Consider the following 25,957-nt stretch of genomic DNA (forward strand, 5'->3'; position numbering starts at 1 on the left):
TTCCGGAAGTGGGGAAGTAGCCTTATTTCTCTGCCTCCCCTCTCCTCTTTGCCACAACTTTCAAAGAATTTTTTTTTAAGTTCGGTAGATGAAAAAAATAAAAGGAATCTTGTTTCCAAGACTTCTGTTCTCACCCAGATGATCGCCTTTCTTTCTTCCTTTCCTTCTTCCCGTATGGCCGCTCCAGCTTTTGGCAGCTCCTATGGCTGCCTTCCTTTGCTACCAGGTCGGAGCTGTTACAGGCACTTCAGGGGGTTTGCAATTCCCCTGTTTCCGCCTGCCTGCATCTCCATTCTTCACTGTTCCTACAGGACAGCTATGACCTCTGGGGATCCCCTCAATCAGATAGGATTCAGCTTTTTTCCAGAGCCCCGGAATGTGCCGTTCCATTGCGACGCTGGCCACACCCCCTCTCCCCCTTTTTTTTTTGATACTTATTGTTCTTACCTTAATTCATTCTCAACTTTCACTTTCCTGACATCACATGGGTTCTGGGTTACCTGTCCTGACTCTTACTTTGTGATCAGGCTTCTTTTCATTTTCAGTTTGTGTGCCTGGTGTGTTTTCAGATCTTCAGTAATCTTTTAGCTGCAATTTCATGTAGGCTGATAGCAGTAAAATAGATTTAATTGTTTTCATGTTGTCAGACCAGACTTTTATCTAACCATAATGCAGGGGTGAAATCTATTTACCCACCCTACTGGTTTGGAAGTGCATGTGCTGCACTGAGTCATCCTTAACTTTGCAAACAACCTTCCACACAACCACCAGAAGGATTTTCTTTGCTTCCTTTAACAGCTGGGCTGTTTTTGGCTTTGCAAAACTTTTTTGCTGCTTGACTGACTCTTTTTTGGACTCAGCTGGGTGAGTCCCAAGGCACCCCATGCTCTGCTTAACAATCCTCCTGGTGTTTAACAACCATATCAGGGAGAGCAGGGAGTAGGCATCATTAAGGCCATTGTGCTTAACAGCCTTCATCATTTATGACAGTAATGGGCAGGTTCCATTATTGTTGTAAGTCAGGGGTAGTCAACCTTTTTGTACCTACTGCCCACTTTTGTCTCTCTGTTAGTAGTAAAATTTTCTAACCGCCCACCAATTCCACAGTAATGCACTGTGTATCATTGTCTGCGCATGTCTCACACGCATCGTGGATTGGGTTGGGGGGGCGCCGGCTACCAGTTCTACTTGTCTGTTACAGCTGGGTGGTGTGGGGGGAGATGCGCGAGCTATTCTGGGACGAGGCTCTTTTGTTTGCGGTCGCACTATAGTGTCATTTAGTTTCACTTATGTAACGTGAACTAAACTTATGCGCAGGTGATACAAATAATATATTTTCAGAAATGTAAATTGTAACGGGGAATTTTATGAAAACCTAATGAAAATGTTTTTAAATAATGCTATGAAATTTTTTTAAAAAGTCAATTAAATTTAAAAAAAGGAAAGTGCTTCAGTATCGGACAAAACTCCTACCGCCCACCATGAAAGCTGGAACGCCCACTAGTGAGTGGTAGGGACCAGGTTGACTACCACTGTTGAAGACTACCTATAATATGGTTTCTGAAAGTATCCACTGTATATATTTCTGAAAATTGCAGCTATACTTTTATAAGACACTATTATCTGGTAAAGTCTTTTTCAGCCTCCTGTATTTTTGGCAGAACAGGAACTTTCCACACATCGTAGCTATGTATGTTCAGTTGAAAAGGCAGACCTTAATAAATAAAGTCAGGATGGATGATGTGTAGCAGAAGCAAGTTCATGATGAAGGGAGTAGTAGAGGTATCAATGGAAATATTTGGAAGATATTTGTTTGGCAAAAATAATTTAAGGAATGTGATGGCTGTTATCCAGGTTTTTGGTCATAAAAAAGATTCTTTTCTTGTAAAAAGAATCCTGCTGAACCAGACTACATTTAGTCCAGCATCCTTTTCCAGCAATTACATGTGAAATATCTCTAAACCCTGTCTGGACATTCATTGCTGATGCTTTGTAATAGTTCATATAATTTCGTTTGAGAGAAAGAGAAAGAATCAGCCAGTGAGCTATCAGAGATGAATACTGCTTGAAGTTGGGTTTCTGTGTTAAGCAAACATCATGTATGTTCAGCTCAGTTGATGTGACATATATAATCTATATTGTATATTTACTTAATTTTAATTAGTATATTATATTGTTTACAGTTTTCTTATTGGCTCAAAGTCAGAAGCAGAAAGGTAAGTACCTGGTTACTATTTGCACGATTCTATAGGTAGCTGGGTTTGCTCTTGCAAAAACCCAGATTGGCCTTATGTTTTCTTTCTTCTTTTCCTTGGAAATGAAGTTTGTCTTAAAACCCATGATCTTTGTGTAGAATATACCTCTCTCACCCATCAAATGCATACATTGTCAGAATAGGATAGTGTGTCTCTTATTCTGTGTTTGCTCTGGAGTTAACACCGAGTATTGGGGTGAAAGGTTAGGATGTTGTCCACTAGTGTGGCATGGAATGTTTTGCAGAAAATTTAACAAAAGAACTGAACTGTAGTTTTAAAAGATAGGTATAATCCTTTATTGATTAAATTGCACATTCTGTATTCCAAAGCTTGTCTTGTCATTATATACTGCAATTACAACAGAAACTCGGGAACTATTCTTGGAATCCACTCAAACCTTGAACTCAGAATAAAGAAAAGTGCTAAATTAGAATTTGTTTCTAAAATATGATTGTGTAGAAGAGTAGAATATCTTTCATAGGGAATACTTTTAGTAAGCTTAAATACACTGTTTTTATTCAGTCCCTTAATTTATGAATGTATAGAAATTAATAGCCAGCAGAAATATAAAAATAAGCAGGTATCTGCTAGTGTTCATTATCTAGATAGAAATTCTGCAATTTCATGAAAGACATTAATTTCATGTTATAGAGTAGTCAACCAATACCAGGAGCTGGTTCAAAATGAAGCTAAATGTCCTGTGAAGATTTTTCATAACTCAAGTGGCTCAATCCATGTCAGTCAACTTTCTCCTGGGAAGGAACTAGAAGTAAGTTATTTTAAAGTATTAGAGGATAACTTTGTACTCTTAAAAATATCACAGTTTCATTTAAGCCCCGTCTAAAAAGCATGCAAATTCACTTTTTATTAGTGATTTAATTTCTTGACTTTCACCTATTCATTCTTTATAGATGAATTGAATTATTATCATCTGGTGCTAGTATGTAACAAATTAACTACTCCATGTTATCAACTAAATCATAATAGCAATAGTATAAGGCTACATAATGCTTTACAGCACTCTCTGAGCAGTTTACAATGTCAGCATATTGCCACCAACAGTCTGGGTCCTTATTTTACCGACCTTGGAAGGATTGTGCTGTGGTGGCACAGTGGCTAGAATGTGATATGCAGGCTTACTTTGCCAATTGCTAACAGTTCAATACTCACCAGTTCAAGGCTGACTTCCATCCTTCTGAAGTCTAAGCACTGTTGTTATTGCTATGAAAGGCTGAGTCAACCTTGAGCCAATTAGGATCAAACTACTGGCTATGGGCAGAGTTAACCTGCAATGCTGCATTCTAGCAACTGTGCCACCAAGGCTCCTAAATCATAAGCTAAGAATTTGCTTTCATGGAATACAAAAAGATATTATTATTTTATTTCCTTCAAGTGGGGAGAACAAAATGAAAGCATGGCTATCTACATCGATCTGAAGATCATTCACAATAGATCACTCCCATCAACACTGACAGGGCATGCCACTAGAATATGAATTGAGAGTAAATCCCAGTTCTTACTAGTGTTGATGGTGATACCTAGTTTGGGTAATGAAATGTCTGCAAGAAATCAACCAAGCTTAAAGAGCACCAAGGACCCTACATTTCAATCCTGAGTTACAAATATTCTCTTCTATTGGTTATAAGCCACAATTTTTCAGAATTCCTAATTATTGTAATGTGCAGATAAAGTCAGTGCTTTTTGAACTGTCTATAAAAAGTATCAAGAAAAAAATTGTCTGATGGTCATAGATCTGAATAGACTATTCAGAATAGAATATTCAACTTATGACTGTGTTCAGCAACCATCCAAAATTCCAATAACACTGAACTTACTACCTATATCTGAAGTTCATGCTGCAGCACATTCTCATGGTCACATGAACAAAATTTGGCTTACCCTTATGAGTGACACAGGGATGCTGTAACATTTCCCGCCTTTCTCCCATCCTGCCCCACTAGTATGCTTGGGCCTACCCCTACCTGGCTGACTCCCTGCAGGCCTTGGGCCTGCCCCCACCCTGCTTAGGAAAGCTGTGGGGTGGATCAGCCAGTTCTCCTTCCCCAAAGCGATTTGTGCAGTATGTAAATAGTCTGAGCCATGATGGGGAGAGGATGGTGGGGGACCCAGCAGGGTAGGAAGCAGGTCCAAGGCCTGTGAGAATCCAGCAGGGTGGGAGACGGGTCCAAAGCCTGCAGAGACCAATGGGGTAGGAGGCAGACCCAAAGCTTGTGTGGTGGTAGGAGCATAGGTGTGGGACCCACTGGTATGCCTTGGGGGGAGATTCTGGGATGTTGAGGAGGTGCAGTGTGGGCCTGGGCCTGCGCCAGGTTTCCCAGGGTTTCCCCCACCCATTGAGCACCCCATTCTCTGCTTAATAATCATAGTGGGGAGAACAGGGATTGTGGCTGTTAAGTGAGACAGTCATGTGGGTGCCTTGTTTGACAACCGCCATGACTTATGGTCGTAATGGGCAAGCCATTATGATTTTAGATTATTGAGGTGAGGGCTTGAGGAGAAACATACAGTACATAAAGTTAAGAAGGTTGTTCACTTTCACTTTAATCTTCTTTCCTAATCTTTTATACTATATGTACTTTAACAAATAAAGAAAGCATTTGCATATATGAACATCATCCTCCTTAATAGAAAAAATATGAAAAGTGTTCATTTAGAAGGGAAAATTAATATGTGATGGGAAAATAATGAAGATATCCCAGAATTCCCAAGCAACAACACTGGTTGGGGAATTCTGTGAGTTGAAGTCCACATATCTTAATATAGCCCATGTTCTAGGGGTTAGGGTTAGGGTTGATTAAAACAGTTGGGATAGTTTTAAAGATGAAAAGATGAGCTGGGTGGATTCTTTTTCTTTTTTCTTTTAGCGACTTGGAAAACAAGTTCTTATTCAATTTTTGATAAAAATAATAATATGACAACCTGTATCTTAACTCATTTAATATCATCAGATCCATTATTAAATGCTTCAGAATTGAATTAATTTCATAGAATTAAGCTCGGGGCTCAAAGTTTAAATGATGACAAAATGTGAGATGAAAGTGTTTTGCAGTATGGAAACATGTTTCTTAATTTGACTGGTTTGATTAAAAATAACTTATTCTGAAAAAGCGAGTTCTTTTTAGGTATATAATAAACAACTCAGGAAAACTCTTTCTACTAATAATTATTCCCATTCCTGAGAAAATACATATATTCTAATTTTGACTGGCATATCAGTTTCCATATTTGTTTGTTAATATTACCTCTGTAGATTTCTTGTGACTCCAAGAGTGTATGCTTACTTTTAGCAAACTGAGGGTGTGGCAGGTTATATTCAGTCTTCAGTGTTGGGAAAAGGTGTGAAACACAGACCACCTCCCATCAAGCTACCTTCAAGTTCAGCAAGCAGTTCTTCAGGTAAATATCGTTTCAAAGCACTTTCCTGTGTGTTGAGAAGATATTTGTGGAATAAGTTGTGCTTTACTTGTTTAGATTTGTTAGTGAATCTTTTAGGGAATGGGAACATATATTTATAATCTTATTGATAAGAAAAGTATGGGCAACTGCAAGCAAGTTACTCAGAGCACATTCCCCTTGCATAATAATAATAATAATATGCCTTCTCCGATATCCTGTCACTCACCTGATAGATGAGCAGACTGAAAACTAGGTAAACAGGACTTTATAACAGCCTTCCAGAGAGCTGTGACAGACAATTTCTCACAGTAGTAATATTGCTTGGAAGGAGGGAAAAAAGATATATTCAGTTTCCTTCCAGTAGGAATAGTGAAACTGCAATCTAAAGAAGTTACTTATGTTCCAAACAAGTTCAAATAAGTAAGGCGGTCTGCATCCTTTTTATAAGGAAATATTGGACTGCATAACTAATATGTACTGTAGCAAAACTGGGGAAACAACTTTAGAAAATGAAATACTCTTTTTGATGTTGGTTCACAGAACAAATCCATCTATTAATTATGCTTTTCAGGTAATATTTTTAGTCCACAGCAGTCAAGCAGTCATCTCACATCCCCAACTCCTCCTCCTCCTCCTCCTTCTTCTGCTCTTCCTCCTCCTAAGCCTCCCTGTGTGTCTCGGAAGCAGTCTCTGGATCTGAACCAATTGAGCATGCTTTCTTCGGCTTCTGTGTCTCCTGCAAGTGCTTCACAAAGTGAGTCCCGCCCTAAATTCTCCATTAAATCTTCATAGGCTTCTCATGATAAACTTCCTAACCAGATGATCTGGAGAAACTAAATATCACATGTCCTAAATTGTGTATTAATTGTGTAGCACAAAGCAGGCCTCTTGTTCACTGTATGTACTTTGTTTGCTGTAACTGTATTTGGTTCTTCTGTATAATTATATATGTATGCACTTTCTGTGTATACGTTTTGACTCATTTTATGCAACCAACTTAGGTCTGTCTTTCATACAGCCTGATATTAATGTAATCATAAAAGTTTCCAAAATACATATCTTTTTTCACTAATATGTCAACAGTAGCTCATTAAGACCAATTTTAATTTGCATATTTTAAGAAAGTAAAACTATCTGAATGTTATCATTTATGGTGTAATTGTATCTCTATATTGTGTATATAACATGATCAAGTCCCAATATGGTAATAAAATGAAGTTTATAAGTTGATTTTTTAAAAACACTCCTATACTGTTTTACAAATTATTGCTGATATCAAAATCATTACAAATCAAAAATATAAGAATAGTTTCAGGATATTTGTGCAATTTCTTAAATATCTTCAGAACTGATAGAAAGCTGGTTTGGATTTTTCAGCAGCATTAGTTTGATAAATCTCACAAAAATAACAGCTGTGGGTTTTTAACCACCCTTTGAAATATATGGGAGGTGGGGAAGGATCCCTTAGAGCAGGGCTGACAAACTCGCGGCTAGTGGGCCAGATGCGTCACATGCTGGCCACGCCCATGCCCAGTTTAGCAAATGGGAAAAAGTGGCGATACATCAGTTGATGCTGCCGTGATGCCACAAGTTTAACACCCCTGCCTTAGAGTATCTTTTAGACATTTGTCTATTCAGTTCTTTGTCTGCTGCATAATGTAGTCCTGTGATTTGCATGTTGCATAATCTAAAATTGTCAGAAGGGGGCTTAACAGATGTCATTTTTATGCCTTCCAGTTTTGCACAAAGAAACATAAAAGGAGCTCTGATAAGTTTCCCCAACTATCCAATTCACCTAATTTTCATTCCACTCCTTATATGTTCCTGGGAAATCCCAGGGACTAGATTGGAAGTCAAAATAATTTCCTGGAAGAAGGCAATGTCAAGAAAATTACATGGGCATGTCACATATTCATGAGGAACCACACTCAACTTGTAGGAGTGTTCTTTTTCCTAGATGTATAAGTGTTGTTGTATACTTGGCCCCCAGCATTTAGACATTCATAGTTCTTTCTTTTCTTTCTGCAAAACATGAATGCTTTAAAAAAAGAACAAAATTCTTTGTCTTAATTCCACTGATATTGCTTCATGCCAATTTTACATTTTAAATGCAATCATTAATTGTTGCTTTCTTTCTGTCTGCAAGTTAAGGAAACCAGTGATGGATAATTATTTGTATTTTCTTTTTCACTGTCCAGATTTTTATTCAAGCTGCTTGTCTAATGTTACATTATTGTGCAGATATTAGAAGATTTACATGTTACAATGTTAGATTTATTGTTTATAGCATTTTAATATTTTAAATACTGAAATTGACATGAGAAAGTTAATAGCAGAGGAGTGATGTAAATGTGCCAACAATGTTAGAATGATTTAATGGAATAAATAGAACTGGAGTTGCAGATTAAGCATTGTGGTATTTTTGTGCCATATGCTTCATTCATCTGAAACAGCAATAATTAACAGAATTGGCTGGGCTGGTGGTAGTGTTTTAAAGTGGAGTAAAATATCAAGTTAAGTAAGAGTCCACTAACCTTAGTTTTAAAAAAGGACTGGCCTTTTATAACAAACGAGTGCTTTTTATTTTTCTCAATGAGCAGGGTCTGGAACTCCTAAGCCAGCTACACCTACTCCAAACAACACCCTTTCATCGACCCCACACCCTGCTGATGCTCAGAGCTCAACTCTGATTACCCATTCTGGTACCCTTACACCCCAAGATTCAGGCTTCACCCCTCAGCCCACTTTGCTTACCCCGTTTGCTCAGCAGCAAATGTCTCTGGGCCAGGCGTTGCCTGTAATGACCATTCCTCTTTCCACCATGGTAACTTCCGTTACTACAGGAACATCTTCCAACCAGGTCATGACAAACACTGCAGGACTTAACTTCATCAATGTAGTGGGCTCTGTGTGGTAAGTTAGTTATTTTATAGTTTATAGTTACTTTCAATCATGTTCCATGTTGCTGTGAGCCAACTGATGAGTGATAAACTTGAGATGGGTTAGCCAATTAATGAAATTTAACATATTTTAGTGCATTTATTTCATTCCATGTTTTTAAACATTAATTGATGATCATAATTATGTGAACATACAAAAAGTAAACTTTTAGAGTAAATTTTAGAAAACTGGTTTAGATTAGTATTTTTATTATTGTATTATTTCTGTGTGGGGATAATCTGTCCTCCGTTCTTACCATCATGGAATTAGAATTAAGAATAAAGAGAGCACTGGCATTCTGTTCATTCCTTGAGTACTGTTCACATGTTATGTTGTTTAAATATGCTCTAGATAGCTTTGGGATGGAATATGAGGCACTATAGATATGAATAAATTTTATTCAAGTGAAACAAAATATTTTGTTGTAACTTGATTAGTAAAACTGCATATTATTTCATACCATGTTAGTCTAATTCTTACCTATTCCTTTTGTACAGTGGAACACAAACATTAATGAGTGGTTCAAATCCCATGTTGGGGGGTAGTACTGGTGCAGCCCCCCCTGCAGGTATAAACCTGAGTAATATTTTACCTTCAGGAAATCTGATGCCAAATGCACTCCCTGCTGCAATGCAGCATACCTCTCAGCCAGGTCAGTATGAAAATCGGACATGCTGAAATGGAATGATGATGATGATACCTATTGAAAGTGCAACTTGGGAAAAGAAACTAGAAGGTTACTAACTAGTAAATTGGATAGTATGTAGTGATGGGCATTTTGGACTTGATTTACAATTAAAACTATTGCCCTAGGTGGCAATCCTCTAGAGCCATGATGACGAACCTATGGCATGCGTGCCGGAAGGATTCATTCTATAGAATAGTGTAGCTTCTGGTAACTCTACTTTCTTCTCAATCATCTGTTGATATTTATATGATGGCACTGATCTTCCAAATAACCTGCTGTTAAGCAAGTTTTTGATTTAAAATTAAAATTATTTATGTAAGCATTTTAACCTCCTACATTGGTTTAATAATTTTAGCATTTTGCAAAATATTTTATCTGCTATTATGCTTTCAGTTTGTGCTCTATTTTTAATCAGTTATTTTATGTGCACTGTATTTAGGATTTGTAAGCAATTCTTGTGAAGTAATATAAATATAATAAGCTAATTTTGTTCTGTTTCATGTATATGCCTTCTTCTACCCTGACAAGGCAGTAGAGAAAAACTACAGTACTCTGAAAGCTTGATTCATTGCTAAGATTTAAGTATTAAGGTGTTTTAATTCAGTTTACTGAAACAAGATACATTGTACAGTTTCAGTGCAAATTAACTCTACTTAAATTTTAAAGCTCATATAATTTTTATGAGGTTTAAATATTAAAATATTCCAAATTTTAAAACTGAGCTTTAAAGTTGGAATATTTTTGTATTTAAAACTCATCATTTTTTTTCTTTCTCATTAGAGGAGATATTTTGAAAAAAAACAATTGCTTCTGTTGAAATAGCCAAAATAGCTTTTGTCAATATTAATGGTTAGTTACACTGTTCGCTTCCACTTCAGATGTAATTAAAAGGAAGAAAAAAGCACAACATTTTCTTACCTAAATTAATCTCAGCAGGTGTCCCTTTTGGTTTAAAAAATGCTCCAGGCCTTCGCCCTTTGAATCTTCTACAGGTATGATAATACATTTGGGCCTGTTTTTCTGTATGATTTCTCAAGACATTGAGTGGGAAAATTACCGTTAGATGTAAATACAAAAACCCTTATGTCATTGACTAACTAGTAAAACATATTATCCTGTCAAAAATATAGAAGGATATATGTTTCTCTTGATATGAGGTTGGGAAAAATGTGAAAATATTTTTTTTTTCATTGCAAAACATTGAGGCAAGGAAATTGTGGATCTGGAAAGCCAATCCTCTATTTCAAATCTGCAAAAATGTGGAGATTTTGTAACTGGGGTTAGGAGACCATTCCTCTGCCTAACTATCTCACTGTCCTTGTTATTATTTTAATTAATTACCGTATATACTCGAGTATAAGCCGACCCGAATATAAGCCGAGGTACCTAATTTTACCACAAAAAACTGGGAAAAACTATTGACTCGAGTATAAGCCTAGGGTGGGAAATGAGGCAGCTACTGGTCAATGTAAAAAATAAAGATAGAGCCAAGTAAAATAACATGAATATTTATTTGAACGAAAAACAATAAAAGTGCAAAAGGGGGTCCCCAAAAAGAATATGGTATCAAAAATACAGTATCTTTAAAAGTAACAGCAACCAAGCTAACGAGAGCTAAAATCCCTCAAAACTGGAGTTCTCCTCCTCATCATCTGTTTGTCCAAACAGAGCTTCAGCTACTTCAGCTTCTGTGATGTTATCCGCATATACGTTGTCGTCATCACTGAGTTCACAGTCGTCATCATCACTGCTGTCACTCTCATACAATGCGCTGTCTTCACTGCCATCCATAGCATTACTAATGCCACATTTCTTGAAGGCACGTTGCACCATGTCCTCTGGAATATCTTCCCATGCATCACGAACCCACTGTGCTATTAGTTCTATGTCTGGCTTTCTCAGATTTCCAACTTTTGTCAGACGAGCTTGACCAGATGTCATCCATTCATGCCACATCCTTCGCACACGGTCCTTGAAAGGTTTATTTAAACTGACATCTAGGGGCTGCAATACAGATGTAAGCCCACCTGGAATAACGGCCAAAGTGACTTGAGATGACTTTGCCAATTTTTTTATGTCATCAGATGTGTGGGCTCTGAACATATCCCAAACTAACAGTGATCTTCTAGTCCAGTCCCCACTCCTCAAGCAAGAGATCCTATACTGTTTCAGACAAAGGATTGTCCAGTCTGTTCTTTAAAAACCCTCCAGGAATGAAGTGTCCAATAAGGTTCAAATTGCAAGTAGTCCTCAATTTAAGACTGCAATTGAGCCCAAAACGTTGTTTTGTTATTTTTCCCTAACCGTGTATGTATCCCCCTGCCCCCCATTTTACGTCAGGCTGCCATCAAAGCGAAGCACGGCTGAATATTATTATTATTATTATTATTATCATTATCATCATTATCATCATCATCATCATCATTATTATTATCATTATCATTATTATCATTATCATCATCATCATCATTATTATTATTATTATTATCATTATTATTATCATCATCATCATCATCATCATTATTATTATTATTATCATTATCATTATTATTATCATTATCATCATCATTATTATTATTATTATTATTATTATCATCATTATTATCATTATCATCATCATCATCATCATCATCATCATCATCATCATCATCATCATTATTATTATTATTATTATTATTATTATTATTATTATTATTATTATTATTATTATTATTATACCGCCCTTCTCCCGAAGGACTCAGTGCGGTGAAGTAAGATTCAACAGCGGCAGGGAGGAGCTGGCTCTGTGTTTGTGTGTGTGTAGTATGCGCGCGTTGGCCGCCCTGTTTCCTGGTGCTCTGCTCCCTGACCCCAGTGGCAGTCCTTACTCTCTCTCTCCCTCTTTCTTTCCTTCTCGTTCCCCAGTTCAGAGCTCGGACTGCTCTTATTTTCACTCCCCCTTTTCTTTTCTTTTCCTTCCTTACACCAGCCGCCCACCTATGCCAAGGTCTCCCTGGCTTTTTCGCTCTCTGTAAGCTGTGGCTAATTTGCTGATCTGCGCGAGGGTCGGTTTCTTTTGCCTCCCTTCTTCTTCCTCACTCGGGGGAGTGAAACGCAAAGTATAGTTAGCCTGAAAAAAAACTGAACCGTGTGACTGGCGGGAGAGAAGGACGGTGCCGGGAGGGGCAGGGGGAGAAATCGTTTGTTCTTGCCGTATTTCTCCGCTTTCCAAGAGGCTTTTTCTTTTTCACCTCTTTCTCCCCACCTCCCCAATTTCCATAGGGGGGAAAAAAAACCCTGGGGAAAACTTGGCAAAAAATAAAATAAAATCAAAAGTACTGAGTGCAAATGTTTTTTTTTATACTGTAGTTGGAGTTTTCCACGTTTCTTTCACATTCCGAGGGCGAGAGGAGGACGAGTAAGAGGAGGGCGAGGGTGACAAACGCCCCTCCGCCTCCGAGGCGAGAGGAGGACGAGTGAGAGGGGCGAAATGTCGAACGCCCCTCCGCCCCTCCCTCCGCCGCCCGCCGCCATCAAAAGCGGCGGAAGAAAACGCTGAGGCCAGCCGCCCCAAAACGAGCCGGCCGAGCTGGCAAAGCATGCCGGCAGCATTTGGGCTCGCCCTGCCGGCACTTCACGGCGGCCTCCCCACCCACCCACCCACCCCACTGCCGCCGCACTCAATTTCGGCTGGAGAGGAGGCGGGGTGACAACGCCTCCGCCCCTCCGAGGCGAGAGGAGGCAGTGAGAGGGGCGAAATGTCGACGCCCCTCCGCCCCGCCCCTCCGCCGACCACTGCCGCCGCACTCAATTTCGGCTGGAGAGGAGGCGAGGGTGACAACGCCTCCGCCTCCGAGGCGAGAGGAGGACGAGTGAGAGGGGCGAAATGTCGACGCCCCTCCGCCCCGCCCCTCCGCCGCCGCGCCGCCATCAAAAAGCGGCGGAAGAAAACGCTGGAGGCCAGCCGCCGCCCCAAAACGAGCCGGCCGAGCTGGCAAAGCATGCCGGCAGCATTTGGGCTCGTCCTGCCGGCCCAGCTGCAAGGGTAGACTCGAGTATAAGCCGAGGGGGCGCTTTTCAGCACAAAAAACGTGCTGAAAAACTCGGCTTATACTCGAGTATATACGGTAGTTGATGTAGGTAATACGAATTCTATGCACATGTACATCTATTGTTACATAAAATGATAGTTGCTGTGGAAAACTACTTTGGTCACTGATTTAGGCTTCCTTTTTACTGTGAGTTTACTCTGTGTAAAATCTTTTAGTCCCATTTTTTTTGATATGGAAAAGGACTAAGGACACTGGGTGGTCACAGTTATGAATTCTAAATCTATATATTTGGTGTCCATCACAAATAAAATATGCAACTCTCCCAAGATATGCAACTCTCCTAATTTCTCTCTAAACTTTAACAGCTTGCTGGTGGCTCACTGATATTCAATCCTCTCCAGCAACAGCAACAACAACTCACCCAGTTTTCATCTCAGCAGCCTACAACTTCTAGTCCTCAGCTACAGGGAGATCAGGTAGACATACCCTTCAAGAATAATATAATAAACAATAATCCATGCTGTTTTATATGTTTGCATGTACCATGTTTCCCCTAAAATGAGACCCATCCTGAAAAGAAGCCCTATCATGTTTTTGAATGCATGTGCTCAAATTAAGCCCTATCCCCAAAATTAGCCAGGGTGCAAGGGGTGGGACAAGGTAAAAATTAAGCTAGGGTGGGGATGGGGGGGGTGGAGCTGCCCTACTTACCAGGCCTCGCATATCCTGACAACTGCCTTACCGTCTTCTGTGGCCCATTCTTCTGTGGCCACTTGCCGCTGCTCACACACGTCGCCACCAGCCTCCATTTCACTTGTTATTGGCTGAAGAGGACTCAGTAATTGGCTGCAGAGGGCTTTCCAGAAGGCATATGTAGCTGATAAAAGAGCTCTGGATTGATCTGGAGCTCTGTTATCAGCTGACATTTCCAGAGACATCTGAAAGCAAAATGGAAGCCAGGGGCCCTCACATGTGTTAATCCGGAGCCCATTTCTCAGCTGCAGAGGGCTTTCCAGAACGCTCTGACTGCAAAACGGAGGCCAGGGGCTGATGTGTGCGAGTGGCAGCAAGCGGCTGCAGAAGAAGTGGGCCAGCAGCAGACTCCTGCCGGGTCGGGCTGTTGGTGCCACTGAAAAGAAGCCCTAGTTGTTTTTTGAGGGGTCAAAAGAAAATAAGACCTGGTCTTATTTTCAGGGAAACACGGTAGATATCAATATGACTCCTTTAATTTATGTTGATGATATCACTGGGGAATTAATCTCCACAATACCATGGAGCTGCCTTCAAAGAAAAGGTATTGTGTATGTGTGAACGTTTCTGTAATGGTTGGAATTCTGATAATGCAATTTCAATTCACATGGAATGTTGGCTGCCACAGGGAGCCTTCCCATACCTGCAATTATATTGTATTCTTAAGACAACCAGCTGTTTTCTGACATACTGATGTCACAACGTTCCATAGAAGGAAGGGCTGTATAACATTGCTCATATATTCAGCTGTACATGCAGTAGCATTTAACAATAGTATTTATGCTTACATAACATGCCATAGTGCTTTACAGCACTCTCTGAGTGGTTTACAATAAAGAAGCATTATTTTCATATTTCTCCCACAATCTTGTTTCTCATTTTATTAACCTCAGAAGGATGGAAGGCTGAGCCTCGTCAGGATTGAACTCCCAGCAGTGGGTAGAGTTTGCCTGCAAAACTGCATTTTAACCACTGCACCACCAGGGTATGAGACTAAGATGGCATTGATCAAGCTCTTGGTTGACTTCTGGTAGGGGCAGGATGGGAGTAGTATATCCATCCTGATTGTTGATCTCTCTCTCATCAGCTTTTTGATACCATTTAGAGAATCTTGCAAGTTTGATAATACAAATCTCCAATCTCCCACTATCACTTTTACAGTTTGAGAAATAAGGAAGTTCCTTTCTGTGTTTCTTTCTCTGCCCATTATGCAGCTGTGGGCTATGCCTTCTCTTATCTGAACATTCTCTAGGCAGCATCTCTCCCCTCAATCTCCCAAAATCAGTCCCACATACCATTACAGACTGACTTTGAAGAGCATTCAGAAACTGCAGCTGATGTAGAATGCATGAATAGTTAATGGTACTGGTTTGTTCCTTACACGTAACACCACTACTTCATGAGCTATGTTAGTATGCTTTCAAGTGCAATTCAAGTTGCTGGTTGTCATCTTTAAAGCTCTTCATGGCTTGGGGCTGAGTTACTTAAGAGTCTACCTCTTATAGTTGTTTCTTCCTGTCCCATCAGTCCTACAAAGATAGCATGTTCCTGATCCTATTTGCTAAGAAATGCAGGCATATGGGGCCCAGAAGATAAGCTTTTTTTTCCCCATAGTGCACTCTGGAACATTCTCCCTCCAGGATTATGTTGGCCCTAAATTTGCTTGCATTTTGTAAACTCCTAAAGATATGCTGTATGCTTGGGCTTAGAACCTTAAGCAAGTGAAGAGGCCTGTCTTTTAGCCATGTGGATGATAACTTTTTTTTTTTGCTTCTATGTATTTTAACTTTTTATATATATTTGTTTTATTTTTATTATTGTTTGTGGCCCAGAGCTGTTGAGCTAGGTAGCAATATAAATTAATCGAATAAATAAAAATATTTCACTAATCATCATGGCTTTGTTCAATTGAGATTTCATTAAGTTACCAACCTAACTCATACCCTTGCCATAAGAAGCATTCCCTTTACTAGAACGGCAAAATACTTGCCAGTTTTGCCACACATTGGAACTTTTCTTTTTTAAACAAGTTTTTATTGATTTTTTAATTTCCCCCCTTACGCACATACATAGTTTATGAACAGAGTATTGGCCATATCATATCTTATACAATTTAACATATCCAAATACATTTTACTTAATTACAATTTCTGCCAGAATTATTCTTTTTCCATATTTTAATCATGTCTTAATATTTCCATGCTCATTTATATAAATCACATCTTCTTTCACCCTCAGTAATTTCTCCAGTTTTACTAATATATATGCTCTTTTATTATTTTTTAGCTATTTCAATTTTTATCCTGATATATTCAAACATGTTCGGGATTGTCTTTTTTCCATTTCATTTTCCTCTCCCTCCCTTCTTTTATCCTTCCTATTTTCTTCTCTCCTCTACTACTCCGTCTCTACTTCCCCTTCCTTTCTCCCCCTCCTCCATTCTTCCTCCCTATCTAACCTTCTCTCCTACTTTTATTTTCCCTCCCTTTCTTCCTCTGCTCTTCCCTTTCTTTCTTCTTTCTCTCTCCCTCCTTCTCCCTTTCCATCTCTCTCCTTCTTATCTCTCTCTATTGCTGTATTCATTTTCATTTCAATATTTTTAACTATGGTGTCCAGACAACCCCAATTTTCCCATTCATTGAGTATATTTCTCAGAATTCCCCTCATATTCCATTTTTACCTTACAACCTTTTAGTTAATACAACCTTCCACCTCTTGTTTTCTTTAAATTCTTATTCATAGTTCAATAATTATTTTTCTCTTCCAGTGGGATACATCATTTACTAACATTTTTATTCCATTTTACATCTCAGTTTCAATTATTTTCACTTATAAACCATACTGTCTTTCACATTTCATCTGCTGGACTATTTTTCTTAAACAATATACTTCTTTTTTTACTTCTTTTCAGTTTTATATCTTCATTTCAACCTTTCTTTATTCTTTTCTGTATTTAAAATATATTTTTTTATCATCCACTATAATTCTCTCTCACTCCATGCATTTTCAGACAGTAAAATATATATCCCATTATATCTTTCACATTTCATCTACTTCTCCATTTTGCATTAAACAGCATATTTCTTCTTTTTTGCTTTTTACATTCACTTCATTTCAACCTTTCTTACTTCCCTTTTTACAATAATCTATATATTTCTTCTAATTTACATTTTACCTAAAATTTCTACAACTATTTTAATTTCTTTTCTGCTATACATTTTTCTACTCCTTTAAATCATTTTCTTTCAGTTTCTCCAAAATTCCATTTCTTAATATTTTTCTCCCTTTCTCCCATTCTCTTATCTTCTCCTTTTTCTCTTTCTTGTATCTTCCTTTCCCCCTTCTTTCTCTAATTTTCGATTTTCCCCCTCAATCTTTCCCAGTCCCTCCTCTTCTCTTTAGTCTGTCACTGCCAATCCCAGTGTAATCATCTATTTTTTTACTCTTTTAATTTTCCCCCTCAATCTTTTCCCATTTCCTTCTTTTCTTTTTTGAAATATCCTTCCCCCTCTCCATTTTTATTCTATCACTGTCAATCCCAGTGTAATCATCTATGCTTTTATCTTCAATTATTTCCTTTTCAGGATTGTACTCTTGTTCCTCTTGTTTCTCTCTCATAATTTCTTCATCCTTTTTTTTTACTTTTTAGCCACTTCTCTGCTTTTTTATTCTCCTTAAACAATTCTCGCATCATTTGAAGCATCTCTCCTAATTCCTCATCCTCATCCTCCCAATTCTCCATATTCTCAATTTAAGGAGAAAGGATTTTTTAATTTATTATTTTAACATAGTTCAAATTCAAATCCAAATATTGTCTTTTTTTTTCTTTTTTATTTCCAAATAATGACCAGTTCAGATGTTTCTTTAAGCTGTTCCAATTTAAATTTTTGATCTTTCCAGTCCTTTTTTGAAGTTGCAGCTGTTTAAACAAACACTCCTCCAGTCTTTCCCAGAGTAACCTGAGCAATGCAATGTTATTCTTTCCTCCAGCCGATGTCTCTCTCCAATTCACAGATCCTCAGCAATAAAATGTCACTTGTTAATCCAGAGATAATTACTTCGTCTTCCTCAATTAAGTCCTTTTGTTAGTAAAAGGTGCTTTCCCTCAATTTTCTTCTCCTTTTAGTATTTTTAATTTCTTCCAAATTCAGTTTTAAATCCAGATGGAAAGTTATTTCTTTTAGGGCTTTAGTCTTAGAATTCCTCTTTGCTTTCCGTTTTCCTTCACTTTAAATTTCTGCGTGCCAATTAGCCCCTAATTTCAAGTTGGAAAATCTTTTCAGCTTTAAAAATTTTTCTTCTTACCTATGAGTTGGCCAATCACTCACCTGATAACAATACTGCGCTCAATCACCGCTCCTGCTCAATTCTTTTGTGTGGCCGCCCCGGTTTTTGACAGCTCCTAATGGCTGTCTTTCCTCGCTGCTGGGTCGAAGGCTAATGCGGGCACTCCAGGGAATTTGCAGCTTCCCGGTTCACACCAGCCGGTGCCTCCCTTCTTCGCTGTCTCTACAGGTCAGCTATGGTCCATTAAGGACCCCCCAAATTGGCTGGAATATTGGTGTTTTCCCCAGAACACTGGGATCCATGCCGTCCCACCACGACGCTGGCCACGCCTCCCCCCACACATTGGAACTTTATTAAATGTCTGTGTTTGTTGATTTTTCAGGAAATAAGATTGTATCGAGCTTGAGGGAGGGAGGAAGCAAAAAGAATTGTATTAAGAAAATGGAAAAATGATATTATTCTAGATGTCAAGGAATGGTTGTCAGAAATATGTAATTTATTTGTTTGGGGAAGGCAATGTTCTTTACTAATCAAAGGAGCAGTAGTATGTTTCACTATAGTCCCTGAGTCCCTTGGGAGATAGGGCGGTATATAAATACGATTAAATAAATAAATAAATAAATAAATATAGCAGAATGGCAGAGATTCTGTGTTATCTTAAGTAATATTAAGCAATATTTTCATTGTTTATTTTATAGTAGTGATTTCATTGCTATACCAGTGAGTATTGATAAATATAAAATATAAGATAGATTTTTTTTTCTTAGATTGTATTTTTAGTTTGTACTTTTATCTATTTTTAAAAAAAACATCTTCTTGGTGTTAGGTGTTGTGGTTAAGATGCTGGTCCAGAAACCTAGATACTGTGACTTCTAGGGCTCCCTTAAGCATAAAATCCATTTGGGTGATTTGGGGCCAGTTACTCTCTTTCAGACCAACCCATTTCAGAGTATTGTTGTTGTGGGGAAAATAGTATGCAGGAATAGTTGTTTTTCTCTGTGGCAGTTGTGATGTGATTGGGTTTTGGAGAACATTGTCATTAGTCTGTTGCCACAGTTGGAACATCTGATTGCATTTTAGTGTTCTGAAGTTATCCCAGGTCAAAGGGGAAATAGAGCTTATTAGAACAGTTCACCCTAAGCATCTGGTAGACCTGGCTGGTGTCCAGGAATAGCTTGAGGTGTTCTATATGTATCTAATCGGCAGTCCAGCTGAGAACTTGGTCACAGCCTGGAATGGGTGAGTGTCAGAGATTTAGATAGCTGCTAAGTGGCTTCTTCCTATGCATTGATATCAGTATACACCTTGACTTTATGAGGAAATCCAGGAGATGAAGTATCAGAAGAAACATATAGTGTCCTTGGAGGAAGATGAAGACTGAAATTGACCAAACTTGAATAAGAACCCACATTAGGATACATTGCGGTGATAAGGAAGGTGAAATTGTATGATTTCTTTATCCTTATCGCATCCCATGATTGCTCCTTACTGGTTCTATTTAACCCTGTCCCTGTTTGGGAGGCATGAATCACTAGGATCATGTGCAGGCCCATTGTGAGAAATGTTTCTGCTATATGGCAGATAAAGTTGTTCCAGAACGACAACTCAACAGATGCCAAGGCTGGAGCTTGCAAGATTAACTAGAGTTAATTTTTAGAGTCTGTGATGACTTTTTTTTTCTTTTGCATAAAGTTTTTTATTTTTTAACATGTCAAAGTTTCATTTTCAATTAAACAGTGTGTTGTCTGGGTCAAGAAGTAGTCAAGATAGTAGTCAAGAAGTTTACAATAATATTCATTAGGTTGATATTAATTCTATAATAATAAAAATAATAATCATAATATTTACTTTTCTATTTTAACAAATCTCCCTTATTTCATTAATCTTTTTCTTATATTTCCAGGTTTCTAACTTTTGTTTTTGTTAACTAGCCATTGATAAAATAAATCCCATATCATAAAATATTCAGTTTGTTCCTTTTCCTTAATTACAAGTGTTAATCTATTCATTTCTGCACATTCTAATATTTTTAATCACATTTTCATCTGTAGGGATCTTTTCACTTTTCCAGTTATACAAATACAATTCTGGCTGCAGTTAATACATGTAGGATCAAATATGCATTAGAGTCTGTGACTTCTAAAGAAGTGGGCAGAGTTCTCTACGAGTTCATCCACTTGTTTGTTTGATCCAAGTCACTCATACTTGGTTTAAGGCACCCAGGAGATGATTTGTGATTGTAAGTGATATCCATCTTCTTAAGAGTCCATTACTCTACCCAATGATCCTGGATATTTCCATTCAGATTTCACCCTCCATTTTCTGGGGAAGTTGGTTTGTACTTTTATCTATGATTTGGCTCCAGCTCTAGATTATCCTGGAGGATAATCTGGAATTATCTGGATCTGTTCAGTTTTAGGCATATATTGGAGGGGAGTTATTTCTGACTAAGGGTTAGCTTTAGTACCTTCTAGAACTACGTTCTGCATTGTTGTAGCCTCATTAGTATTAATACACAGATGACAAACTGAACTACAGTTATAAGTAAAGAACGTCTGTTTGAGGTATGTTTATAAACTAAGAATTCATGGTGTATATACTTAAGTATGTTTGCATCCCAGAGTTGTGGGTGCACCATCACAGGACGTTTTTAAGAAAGGACTGGACATCCATTTGTCCAGGATGATGATATAAGGTATCCTGCCATGGGCAAGGGGCTAGACACCTTATGTGTTCCATCAGAGTTAATAAAATAAAGTTTCTGCTATAAAGTGGTAAAATCACTAAGAAGTATTACTGAAGCTGTCTCATTTACAAAACCTTGTTTTCAGTGAAACTCACTATTTATGTATCAAACTAAGCAATGCTTTGAAATGGATTTCTTCCTAAAGGAAAATAAATAAATTAACTACACAGATCATAATTATGTTTTGATATATCAACTTTTTTGCTAGGGTTCTGAGGAAGTGTCCCCAAATCAAGATCAGTCCTTATCTGCTCAGCAAACTGCTGTTGTTAACTTGACTGGAGTAGGGAACTTTATCCAACCTCAGGCAGCAGGTACGTATATTGAAGAACCAGCTTTATGGAGTGTTCCTGTGCAAAGTCATTTTTAAAATCATGTTTCCTACTATGGGAGTATTCTAGCAGTAAATATACAACTCTGAACACATATGTCCTTATATGAGTTTTCTTTTTAATCAAATACTGTGTTGTTCAATATATACACTTTATTAAAACACTTAAGAATTAAGCAAATGAGTGCATTTGTTTTATCTATGAACAAACAAAAAGTCTTCCAGATTACCAGGTTTAATGTTTTCACTGGTTTCTTATAGAACCAATCAGAATCAAACAAGGGCTGGAAGGGAACTTGGAAGTGTTTTAGTCCAGCCCCTTGCCCATGGCAGGACACCTTATATCATCCTGGACAAATGGTTGTCCAATCCTTTCTTAAAAACTTCCCGTGATGGTGCACCCACAACTCTGGGATGCAAGCTGTTCCATTGGCTAATTATTCCCCATCAGGAAATTTATTCTTAATTCCAGATTGGATTTCTCTATAATTAACTTCCACTCATTGCTTCTTGTCCTGCCCTCATGTGTTTTGGAGAATAAGGTGAACTCGTCTTCTCTGCGACAACCCCTCAAGTATTAGAAGACAGCTGCCATGTCACCCCTAATTCTTGCCTTTATTAGGCTAGACATGCCTAGTTCCCCTAACCATTCCTCATACAATTTATTCTACAGAGCCCTTATCATCTTAGCTGCTCTTCTTTGTATTCTTACTAGGGTCTCAGCATTTTTATTTCGAGATGACCAAAACTGTATACAGTATTCCAAGCATGGCCCCCACTAGTGCAGTATGAAACAGCATTATCATTTCTTGTGATTTTAATTCAGATTATGTAGCCCAGGACTGCATTGGTTTTTTTGGCAGCTAGTTTATATTTAAGTTGTGGGCTGCTAGGAAATTACATCCCTCTCATAGTCATTACTGCCTATTATATACTTGTGCATTTGACTTTTCCTGCCTAGGTGCAAGATGTCACTTTTCTCACCACTGAACTGCATCTTGTCAGCTAGGGCTGAAGTCTTTCAAGATCCTTCTGAATCTTGAGTCTATCCTCCAAAGTATTAGCAATTCCCGCCAACTTGGTGTCATCTGCAAATATGATGAGCTTTTCTATCCCCTCATCTAGATCATTTATAAAGATGTTGAAGAGCACTGGTCCCGAAACAGAACTTTGAGGTAGCCAAAAGCATACTTCCCTCCATGTAGATGCAGTTTCATTAAGGACTACATGTTGAATGTGGTTTGTCAGCCAACTGCTAATCAGTCTGATGATGGTACTGTCTATCATTTTATCAAGCACGCTGGAGCCTATTTTGTCAAATGTCTTATTAAAGTCGAAGTAAACTCTCTTAACAGCATTTCCTTGATCCATTAATTTAGTCATTTTACCAAACAAAGCAATAAGAGATGTCTGGCATGATTTGTTTTTTAATAAACTCATGTCTGCTTCTAGTAATCACTTTGTTCATTTCTAGGTGTTCACAAAACTCTCTGCTCGATTATCCTTTCCAGGATTTTCCTGGTTATTGATGTCCACCTGATTGGTCTGTGGTTTCCTTGATCCACTTTTTCCCTTTTTTGTATATTGGAACTACATCAGCTTTTTTTCCAGTCCTCTGACAGTTCCTGCATGCTCCAGGATCTAAGATTTTGCTCTGTGACTCTGAGATCACATCTGCCAGCTCCTTCAGGACCCTGAGTTGTAAACCATCTGGTTCTGACGATTTGAATGTGTCTGAAGTGCATGGGTGCTTGCTTACCAATTCCTTGCCCATTTTGACCTGCATTCCTGTTCTATCTGCCATGGTGCTGCTTTTGGAAGTTTGTATTATTTTTTTCCTTTTGTGTGAAGACAGAGGTGATGAACATATTAAGCAGTTTTGCTTTCTTTCTGTTGCCCATCACCTTCTTGCCATCTTCTCCCATTAATGGACTGATCATTTCCTTGATTTTCTTCCTGTCTTTTACCTACTGAAAGAAATCTTTTTGTTATTTTTGGCATTTGTTGCAAGCTTTAGTTCATTTTAGTCTTAGCTTTCCTAACTCGTCTTTGCAGATTTGGACTATTTGTTCCTATTCTGCTTTGATTATGTGTCCCTCTTTCCATTTTTTATACAGGACCTTTTTTCTGTCTGTTTATCAGAGACATTTATGCAGCCATGCTGGTTTTGTTTCTTTTATTTCTCTGTGGTTTTGCATTGATTAGACTTTTACTATCTCAATTTTCAGAGTTTCCCAACATCTTGAATTGTTTTTTCCCTTTAGGGTTTCCATCCATACGATCTTTTTCTTACTTTATTTAAATCAGCTCTCTTAAAGTCTAAAATACTAGTTTGACTTGGTTCAATTAGCTGTGCCTGCATTATATTGAATTCTAGTATGACATGGTCACTTCTCCCCAAGGTTCCTATAACTTCTACCCTTTCTAACATTTCATTCCTATTGGTAAAGTCCAGCATAATGGAGCCTCTACTTTCCCCCTCTATCTTTCGGGTGACAAAGTTGTAGGCATGTCAGGAACCTGTTTTGATCTCCCATTTGCTGCAGAGTTTGTCTCCCAATTGATGTCAGGGTAATGAAAATCCCCTATTACTATACTGGCATGTTTCCTGCATACCTTAGCCAACTGATTAGTAAAAAGTGAGTTCACTATTACTGATAATTGTTTGCTTCTTTCTGTGTTCAGTTTTGATACAAATTCTGCTTTTACTAGGAGTCTTTATTTTCCTGGTTGAATCTCAGTTCCTCATTTTCTTGATTGAGACGCAGGGTGATTAGTCTTGTCTCTAGGCTCTTTACTTTTTGTACTAGTAATCCAATTATCCCAAAGGTGCTTTTTCAAGAGGCAACTGAACTTTATTTTTCTTTGAAGACATTTCACTTTTCATCCAAGATGTTTCTTCAGCTCTGACTGGATGATTGGGAATGGAATGATTTATATCCCTTGCAGACAGCTGGTCATTTGCATTCTTTTAGAGAGTTGTTGAGGCCACTTGGAGGTATATCTGTGTCCTCAGGGTCACCTGAGTGTAGTGCAAATGGGTGTGGAGCTTTCTTGGAATTGCTGAAAGGACTGGATTATAGACTAGAGATAGATAATGTTGTATCCCTGTTCCACAGTCTTCTCTCTACAGAATATTGCTCAGTTTATGGTATATGCAGTGTAATGCAATGAGACGTGTGTAGATCTGTACATTGGTGAAACAAAACAACCACTTCATAAATGCGTGGCACAACATAGGAGAACAAACTCATCAGGACAAGATTCAGCAGTCCATCTGCATTTAAAAGACAAAGGCTCTTCTGAAGACAGTAAAGTCCACATTTTGGACTGAGAGGACCACTGGTTTGAAAAAGGAGTCAAAGAGTCCATCTATGTCAAAATTTAACAGCCCTTCCTCAACAGAGGAGGAGGGATACGACACCATCTATTTTCAGACTACAATACAGTCCTTTTAGCAGTTCCAAGGTGGCTCCACACCCATTTACACTACTCAGTTGACCCTGATGTCACAGATAAACCTCCAGATGGCCTCAACAATTGTCTAAGAATGCAAATGACCAGCTGTCTGCAAAGAGTATAAATCTTTCCATTCCCCACCATCCAGTCAGAGCTGAAGAAGCTTCTTGGATGAGAAGCGAAACATCTTCAAAGAAAAACAAGAAAGTCTAGTTACACTCTAATTGAAAAAGCACCTTTGGGACAATCATGACCTAGAAGAATGAGAATCTCCATAGACAATAATCCAATTAGTTTACATTTGGTGTAGGTATAGTTGGGTCCTTATGGCAACAAATACATTATGTGGGCCACAGTTTGCAAATCACTATGGTGCTAGTCTCTGTTTCCATTACTATGTTATTCTTCTTATTAAAAAAAATCAAACACAGATGAGCCATATGCTTAAACAGTAGAATTACCATAACAGAGACAAAACAGTCCGGTTGAATTCCACATATCTCAGTGGCTAGTGAAAATTAGATATGTCATTTAAGAGTATTTTAATATAGCTTGATATCAATATTATTTAATAACTATTTCAGTTAATCATTACACAGAGAAAATCCAGACATTCTCTGTATTATAGTTTTTAATATTGCATTATTTATTTCATTCTTTTGGAGATAAAAATGAAATTTAAAAAAATAAAACATTTTTTCTTTTTTTCTTGGCAATCATTACAGTTCTTTCCCCATCAAATGGTTATGGCAGTAGCAGCATAAGCAGCTCTATTACATCATCATCTAGGTATCCAGTCAAAAAGTAAAAAGAAAAAAAAAAGCTTCACTGGTATCAGAATCCTGAAACTTGCATTTGAGAGATATGTATGTATTCAATAATCATCTTTTTTAAAAAAATGTTTTTTCATGAAACTGAATTTGTAGCTACACTGAGGTACAGCAATCAACTGAAATTTGTAAGAAAACTATACTGTTTTAAGATGAAATTATTTATCTGGAAATGTTACACAATTTTCAAGATTAAATGGTATCATGAAATAATGGAACTTCA

The 25,957-nt window shown here is 38.0% G+C and overlaps 1 protein-coding gene across 6 annotated transcripts in view; it reads left to right on the top strand.

Annotated features, from left to right (window-relative positions):
- Positions 1-25,948, top strand: part of SUPT20H (SPT20 homolog, SAGA complex component) — a 63,085-nt gene extending 37,137 nt beyond the window's left edge. The window contains exons 15-24 of one of the 6 annotated variants that reach the window (XM_058165846.1): positions 2,184-2,216; positions 2,907-3,024; positions 5,564-5,672; positions 6,244-6,426; positions 8,273-8,585; positions 9,110-9,264; positions 10,234-10,292; positions 13,697-13,807; positions 21,323-21,428; positions 25,630-25,947. In XM_058165846.1, the coding sequence (XP_058021829.1) occupies positions 2,184-2,216; positions 2,907-3,024; positions 5,564-5,672; positions 6,244-6,426; positions 8,273-8,585; positions 9,110-9,264; positions 10,234-10,292; positions 13,697-13,807; positions 21,323-21,428; positions 25,630-25,712 (1,270 nt within the window). In that variant the 3' untranslated portion in view covers positions 25,713-25,947. Of the gene's footprint in view, positions 1-2,183; positions 2,217-2,906; positions 3,025-5,563; positions 5,673-6,243; positions 6,427-8,272; positions 8,586-9,109; positions 9,265-10,233; positions 10,293-13,696; positions 13,808-21,322; positions 21,429-25,629 lie in introns of those variants that run through there. The other 5 variants (XM_058165848.1, XM_058165847.1, XM_058165851.1 and 2 more) reach the window with 5 other exon arrangements.
- The last annotated feature ends 9 nt before the right edge of the window (positions 25,949-25,957 follow it).

Source organism: Ahaetulla prasina, chromosome 2 (genome assembly GCF_028640845.1).
Source record: "Ahaetulla prasina isolate Xishuangbanna chromosome 2, ASM2864084v1, whole genome shotgun sequence".
Taxonomy (NCBI): Eukaryota; Metazoa; Chordata; class Lepidosauria; order Squamata; family Colubridae; genus Ahaetulla; species Ahaetulla prasina.